This window comes from Lepus europaeus, chromosome 22 (assembly GCF_033115175.1).
Source record: "Lepus europaeus isolate LE1 chromosome 22, mLepTim1.pri, whole genome shotgun sequence".
In the NCBI taxonomy this organism is placed as follows: domain Eukaryota; kingdom Metazoa; phylum Chordata; class Mammalia; order Lagomorpha; family Leporidae; genus Lepus; species Lepus europaeus.
Window position 1 is genome coordinate 37,946,205 of NC_084848.1, and position 8,084 is coordinate 37,954,288.

Genomic DNA, 8,084 nt, shown 5'->3' on the forward strand with positions numbered 1-8,084 from the left:
TTCTGGGAGTTCTTACCAATGACTTTCTTTTTAGATGTGCTTTTATTTCACAAAATGGGTCAAAGCTCCCTCCTGGTCCAATTCTCTTTTCGGTCTCATCCCTAGAAGACACTGCTCCAGCTGGGGGAGAAGAAGGGAATTGGAGCTCACCTAGAATCCTGAGATAGCAGACCAAACGCCACCGGACAGAGCAACCATTCCTCATTTTCATTTGTAAACTGTCTGCACTTGGTACTGCAACACATCCAACAAACACCTGCAATGCACAGTTCCGGTAAAATACAGAGGAATCCTGCTCCGACGTCCTCTTAGAAATTGGTTCTAAAGAAGTTGGATGTAGCCCTGCATGTTGTGGGCATTTGGAGAGTGACCCAGTGAATGGAAGACCTCTCCCCCTCTCTGTCCCTCTGCCTTTCAACTAAATAAATAATAAATCTTTTAAAATCTAAAAAAAGAAAGAAGTTGAATGAAAGTGATTTTTAAAAAATTCTTAATTTATTTATTTAAAATAAATATTAATATTGACTACTTTTTTTTAAAGAAATGAGCATTTATCAAATTCAAACAATAGTCAGGGACCATCTAGTTCATATACATGCTGATGATGCTGCAAGTCCAAATTCCATTCGAAGAAGTTAAGAGTGGAAGCCTCAGCTGAGGTTAGCTGAGCCAGATTCTGAAAGGGGACTTTTCTTAGTGCCAAATAAATCTGCTATTAACAAAACGGGTGCTACTGTTTGTGCCTTTAAGACCAGAGTTCAAGAGTTGGACTAACCAGCAAGCAAGATAACAAAGAGAAGTCAAACAGAACCTTTATTCTCTTTGCAAAACCCAAAGAAGAAAGTCTGGATGCATGTCCACTAATTTAATTGGAAGAAATTTCATTTCAGTGGTCTCATATGTACATGATGATGGTTTCGCAGCCTAAAATCATCATTCATGATTTCCTGATAAAAGTGTATTGCGTTCCAGAGTTGGGAAGCCAGCATCCTGGAATGTCTAAAGTACTTTTTGGTGTACCCATAAGTAAGGGGACAGAACCCCTTGAATCACTACTGTCTCAGAAGTGCTGAGACGGAGACCTAAGATAAACATGTTGTCCAGTGGTAATTTTCAAAGAAACTAGAGTAAAATAAAATGAATGGAAAGTACTCAGTACAACTCAACATTTCTCCAACTACAAAAAAAAAAAAAAAAAAAAAAAAAAAAAACCTTACTTCAAGATCTTTCCCTGCCTTAAAGGAGTGAACACACACAGCAGTAATTAGGAAGTAGCTGTGACAGACACCAGGCACCAAGGAAGTCTGACAAATGCCAAATAGCAGCTTTCAGCTAATAAACTGGGAAGATGATATCATAGAGTATTTTTTTTAAGTTATTTTAACTTATTTTGTTGCCACAAAGTGGAAGTCTTAAAAATATTCTATTGCTTCTCATAATAACTTCGTGCACATTGTATACACACTGATTTTAATCAACAAAAGATCCACTGAGTTTAATCAAGTTTTTAACATGTCAAAGACCCCCCCCAAAAAAAAAATAAAATCTTAAGAGATTCTAGATTTCCCTTACCATTCATTCAAACAGGATTACTAGACACAAATGTTTCATTTGAGGACATGCATTCTAAAGTTTCAGCTTTTTTTTTTTTTTCCCAGATCCAAGGAAGAAGGTATTAATGAAATTCTTTCTCTCCAGGCTTAAAAAAAAAAAAAAGCAGATGAGAAAGAGGGGTGAGCCAGGAGTCAGACGACATACATGTGACTTTTGATACTTTCCCACTAAGATCCCTCCCAGTTACCTGATTCGAAGGTTCAGACAGCCCCCAGAGCCCCACAGACTGGCCCAGCAGCGTCAAGTTTCCACACTGTACCTGCAAAGTTTAACTTTTGCACTCAAATATCCAACGAATTTCCTTGGCCTGCAAATCTGAACCCCAGCTACTTCTAGAGAGCATTCTTCCCCCATTCATTCCAGAAACCATGGGGCAGGGGCCTCTCTCTAGTCAAGCCATTGCTAAACCTAATCTGCAGTATTATGACCGTCACTGTCCTGAAGAAACCAAACTCGGGAGACTGCTTCAGGCCCTACGCAGGCAGGGACGGGATTCCCAGTCTGAGGGAGCAGAGGCCTCCGCAGGGGAGCCTCTAATAATGCCCCTCCAGGGTCTCCCCGCGGAGCCTGGCCGGGTCAGAGTCTCCACCGCTGCTGGTGCCTCCCCATCTACTTAGCATTTCTAGCAAGTACTAGGGGACTTCAAAAGCGTTCGTGGAGAACGGAATTAAAAGGTAAGCTTCCTTTAGTGCCAAACATCGTTTGAAATCCATGAGCGCTTGGAAGACCACTCTGGGCATGGGCACCAAAACAACCTTATCTTTTCATGTCATTTTCCCACGATCTCTTCTGAGTACCCTGGAGTATCCCCCTCTCCGTGTCTCTGCAGGGGCTGCGTGGACCTGGCCCTCTACCCCAACCCCCACACCCACCACGCCACCCTCCCAAAAGCTCCCAAAGCGCTCTCCCCCTGATCCACCACGAGTTACTTAAACACGGCCGGGTCTCTCAGTCCCTCCACGCGGCAGGCAGTCGGATGGGAGACCCGACTGTCCCTGGAGCTCTTCAAGGCTGCCCACACGTCAGCTGGAGAGGCGGCGATGGAGGTGGGGAAGTGGCAAGGCTGTGTCTCCGCTCCGCAGGTGCACCCAGCGCCCCCCCCCCTCAGGCACAGGGGGGTCCTCCCCGTGCCCTCCTCCCACGCCGTGCTCGAGGTCCCGGGGGCGTCCCTGGGGCCAGCCATCACTCGTCGTCGTCGTCGTCGTCCGTCTGGTCCTGGTAGCGAATGTACACGAGCAGCATGGCGAAGCCCACGAGGATACAGAGGGCGCCGACCACCAGGTAGGCGATGCCCAGGAAGGGGTTCTTGCCGCCCATCCACGAGATGTTGCTGAAGATGAGCAGCTTGTGGCCGCCGAAGGCGCGCACCGGGTAGTTGTAGGAGATGTTGACGCGGTAGGCGCCGCGGGGCAGCCCCGCCGCGTAGTCGCCCTGGCGGATGCGCGCGTACAGCTTGCGGAAGGTGGGCAGCGCCGCCGTGCGCATCCACACCACGAAGTCCTGGTTGACGAAGCCCGTGTTGTTGGGGTCCGCGCTCAGCTCGTAGACCGGCCGGCGCCAGTTGGGCGGCGGCGCCGTGCCGCGGAAGGCCAGCGCCAGGCTGCCGTTCACCAGCGGCGGGTTGCGGAACTTGACGTGGTAGTCGGTCCACCAGGCGATGGCGGCGCGGTCCAGCGGCACCTCGACGTAGGGCCCGGCCGGCTGGCGCTGGTGCCACAGCGAGAAGGTGTCGTTGAAGAGGCTGTTGGCGATGGCGCCGCAGGGCGCGATGGGCAGCCCGGCGGCGCTGCGCTGGTACGGGGCGCACTCGTTGGCCGGCTGGCGCAGCGCGCTCGGCAGCCCGCTCAGCTGCGCGTCGTCGCGGGACACGCCGTAGCGCCGGTTGTTCTGGTAGAAGCCGGACAGCTCGTAGTAGAGGTACACGGGCCCCGGGAAGAGCTCGTGCAGCGAGAAGTACCAGGCGCACGAGCAGGGCGGCGGCGGCGCGCGGCCCTGGCCCGCGGCGGCGCACACGGAGCAGTTGCCCGAGCCCGCGTCGCCCGTGTAGTCGTGCTCCAGCTCCACGATGCCGTTGGAGGAGTAGTAGAGGCCCAGGCCCAGGCCGATGAAGGCCAGGCCGGCGCAGAAGAAGAGCGGCAGCGTGATGCTGGCCGACAGCAGCGGCTGCCACGCGGGGAGGCGCTGCTGCGTGAACGCCGTGTTGTCCGGCTGGTGGGCGCCGCGGGCCGTGGCGCTCCACGTCATGGCGGCCGGGCCCCCCTCCGCACCCCGCCCCGGCCCGGGGGTCGCCGTCCCCGAGGACCCGGGTCCCCCGCCTGCCGCACAGGTGCGCCGGAGCCCCAGGCTCTGCGGGCCGGCACCGGGACGCCCTAGTTCCGCCTCCGCCCAGGTGCGCGGCGCCGGCTCCGCCCCTTCCGAGGGGAGCCGGGCAGGTGCGGCGACCTCACCTGGCGCCAGCTCCGCCCCCTCCAGGTGAGTGGCGGCCCCGGGCCGTCTCCGAATGGCTCACACCTGGCTCAGGTCCCCTCCGCCCGCATCCCTTCCGCCTTCCCTGGGAGTTGAAGGCCCGGAGCCGGCCGCACCTGCAGCTCCGGCGGGAAGCGTCCCTGTGAGCGCGCCCCGCGGGTCCCGGGGGCTTGAGAGGTTCGCGCGGTCGCTGCGTTCTCTCTCGCTTCGGACGCTGGGGAGTTTAGACCTGTTTGTCTGTAGAGTCACTGGTGGATTTCTCTTCAGTCCGCTTTCACTGAAATGCACAGAAAATGACACCATTTCGAATTCAACACCTGCATTCGAGCTCCTGGTGTATTTATTTTTAATAATGGAAAATGGTTTACTGGGCGGATGCCCCAGTCTTACGGCTAAGAAAGGTGAAAAGTTCTCTAAAAATAAAATGACCCTTAGAGGGGGGGGGGGAGAGGGGGAGGGGAAGGGGAGGGAGAAGGAATAAAAACTGGAGACACCCACAGCATTTAAATGTCTCATTAACTGGTAGAGACGCCAGGCAGGGAAAAAATGGGATGAACTACAGGGGATTTCTTTTCTTTTCTTTCTTTCTTTTTTTTTCCCCAGGGTCTTTGCCTTGCTGGAGAAAGGCCTGATCCAGGGTTCCTGGAAACTGCTGCTGTCTGTAAGGGAGGATGTTTGAAATAGCAGACCACAAAGGTTTACAAAGAACTCAAATTAGTCTGCCCGTTGAGGGAGATGCTGGCTTTTGTTCTGGCTTTGAGGTTATCTCATGAAGTTCGGGAATAAACAGAATTGAAAGATAAGTTTATTTTAGTAAAAGAAAATTTTGAAACCCATGCATAGCTTTTTCGTAATCTGCGTTTTCCATCAACTTTTAAAAAAGATTTATTTATTTATTTGAGAGGAGAATTTACAGTGAGAGAGGGAGAGATAGAGAGAGGTCTTCCATCTGCTGGTTCACTCCCCATATGGCCCAAACAGCTGGGGCTGGGCCAGGCCGAAGCCAGGAGTTTCATCCAGGTCTCTCACACTGGTTCAGGAGCCCAAACACTTGGGCCTTCTTCTGCTGCTTTTCCCAGGCGCACTAACAGGGAGCTGGACCAGAAGTGGAGCAGCTGGGACACGAACCAGAGCCTACATGGGATGCCAGTGTTGCAGGTGGTGGCTTAACCTGCTATGTCATAACACTGGCTCTCAAAATAAACTTATAGCCGGCGCCGCGGCTTAACAGGCTAATCCTCCACCTTGCAGCACCGGCACACCGGGTTCTAGTCCAGGTTAGGGCGCCGGATTCTATCTGTTGCCCCTCTTCCAGGCCAGCTCTCTGCTGTGGCCCGGGAAGGCAGTGGAGGATGGCCCAAGTGCTTGGGCCCTGCACCTGCATGGGAGACCAGGAGAAGCACCTGGCTCCTGGCTTCGGATCAGCGTGATGCGCCGGCCGCAGCGGCCATTGGAGGGTGAACCAACGGCAAAAAAAAAATAAATAAATAAAGGAAGACCTTTCTCTCTGTCTCTCTCTCACTATCCACTCTGCCTGTCCAAATAAATAAATAAATAAACTTTTATTTCCATTTTCTACAAATGCCTTGAAGTGCTCTGATACATGAGAGTGTACCTTGGGGACCATTTCATTTGTGTTAAATCCTCAGTAGGTATTGAGGTGTTCTTGCCTCTTCCAGCTCATAAAATGCAAGTGACTTAAATGTCTTCTCTGTTACACTTCAGCATCTAGCATAAGGTGCCACATGCATTGCCTTCAAAACCCATGGAGGGGCCGGCGCCGTGGCTCACTTGGTTAATCCTCCACCTGTGGTGCTGGCATCCCCTATTGGCACCGGGTTCTAGTCCCAGTTGCTCCTCTTCCAGTCCAGCTCTGCTATGGCCCCGGGAGGGCAGTGGAGGATGGCCCAAGTGCTTGGGCCCTGCACCCGCGTGGGAGACCAGTAGGAAGTACCCGGCTCCTGGCTTCAAATTGGCGAAGCACCTGCTATGGCGGCCATTTGGGGGGTGAACCAACAGAAGGAAGACCTTTCTCTCTGTCTCTCTCTCACTGTCTAACTCTGCCTGTCAAATAAAAAAAATTTTAAAAAATGGAAACTTGGAAAGTTAGAATGCTTTTTAAGCAACAGGAATCATTATTATTATTATTATTATTATTATTATTATTTTAGCATCTTCCAGGTGTTCAGCCCTGTGCTAAGCAGTGTAGAAGCCAGAAGACTGTTAGACTGAAAAAGACTCCTGACCTCAAGGCTTTTGCAATCTGATAGGGGACATTTTTTTTTAGGATTCAGGAACCATCAAAACAGTGAATAGACAGCATAAGAGTGATACTAAAATGAAAATACACTTCAGTGTTGGAAAGTTGCTTTGTTGAGTGAATGCAGGTTGCAAGCTTTGGTACTTAGAGACTACTGAGAAAAAGCCACTGAGAAAAATCCCAGTTTACACCTTTTTGTCAGTAAAATTCAGTGCAGCTCTCAGTATCCTTAAGGTTGAGTCCCACCACTCCTGTATCAGCGCATCATCTGTCTACTTGTACTGCAGCTCCGGCGGGAAGTCAGTTCTCACAGCTTCCTCTGGGTGCATCTGGAGCCCAGCAGATCCCTGGCTACCACACCCGGAAGTGCAAGCCCTGCAGTGCGGCTCTGGGCCTTTCCTCCTTGGATGACCTAAGACTTCAGTCTATTTGTTTTGCTAATTAAGGTAACCTGGTTCCAATGTCAGAAGAAAATAGTTCAAGGCCAGGAATAGTCAGCAGGGCTACAGGCCCTGAGCGCTCCTGAGAAATAACAAAGGAGAAGGAGCCCTTGGATCTGACCTCTGGTGACCTCTGGTGTTGGGGGCAGTTAGGCTAAAATCAGGTGGGAGGGTGAGTAGGAGAGGAAGTAGTGGTATCCAGGGTAGGATGCCTTTTTTTTTAAAAAAACCATTTATTTGGAGGCTGACACTGTGGCCAGCAGGTTAACACCCTGGCCTGGAGTGCTGCTCCACTTCTGATCCAGCTCTCTACTCTGGCCTGGGAAAGCAGTGGAAGACGGCCCAAGTGCTTGGGCCCCTGTACCCACAGGGGAGACCCAAAAGAAGCTCCTGGTTCCTGGCTTCGGATCAGCACAGCTCTGGCCATTGTGGCCATCTGGGGAGTGAACCATCAGATGGAAGACCACTCTCTCTCTCTCTCTCTCTCTCTCTCTCTCTGCCTCTCCTCTCTCTGTGTAACTCTGACTTTCAAATAAATAAATAAATAAATGTTAAAGAAAAACATTTATTTTAACTTCAGAAGGAGAACAAAAGAGCTTCAATCCACTGGTTCACTTCCCAGATGGTCACATTGGCCAGTGCTGTGCAGGCCAAAGCTAGGAGTCAGGAGCATCATCTAGGTCTACCACGTGGGTGACAGGGCCCATCTGCTGCTTTTCCAGGCACATGAGCAGGGAGCTGGATTGGAAGTGGAGCATACAGGATGCTGGAATCACGGGCGGCGGCTTTACCTGCTAAGCCACAGTGCCGGCCCAAGGATGACTCTTTAGAAATGTGTGAGTGGCCAGCGTCGCAGTGTAGTGAATAAAACAGGTGCCTGTGACACTGGCATCCCATGTGGGCACCTGTTTGTGTCCTGGCTGCTTCACTTTCTAGCCAGCCCCCTGCTAATGGCCTGAGAGAAGCAGTGGAAGGTGGCCCAAATATCTGGGCCCCTGTCACCCATGTGGGAAACCCGGATGAAGCTCCTGGCTCCCACTTGGCCCAATCTTGGCTGTTGCAGCCTTCTGGGAACTGAACCAATGAATCTCTGTCTGTCTGTCTGTCTGTCTCTCTCTCTCTCTCTCTGTAACTCTTTCAAATAAATAAATATTAAATTAAAAGAAGTACCAGTAGAGTGGTAATCCCAATGATGCTACAGCAGGTGGCATGAAAGCCAGGAGGGAAAAGTGTGAGTTTGAGCAGATGTTAATGATTTTGGAGGGGAAGCAGTGCCGAGATCTTTGCACAGCCATTCTGCATCT

At 51.5% G+C, this 8,084-nt stretch overlaps 1 protein-coding gene across 1 annotated transcript; it reads right to left on the reverse strand.

Annotated features, from left to right (window-relative positions):
* Positions 1–1,565: 1,565 nt before the first annotated feature.
* On the reverse strand, positions 1,566–3,962 carry TMEM30B (transmembrane protein 30B). Its single transcript, XM_062181267.1, has one exon. The coding sequence runs from the start codon at positions 3,856–3,858 to the stop codon at positions 2,797–2,799; it is 1,062 nt and encodes a 353-aa protein (XP_062037251.1). The 5' UTR covers positions 3,859–3,962; the 3' UTR covers positions 1,566–2,796.
* Positions 3,963–8,084: the final 4,122 nt, after the last annotated feature.

Bases quoted from the DNA above. Each gene is read 5' to 3' on its own strand.
- TMEM30B (XM_062181267.1), bottom strand. From the start codon at position 3,858: ATGACGTGGAGCGCCACGGCCCGCGGCGCCCACCAGCCGGACAACACG.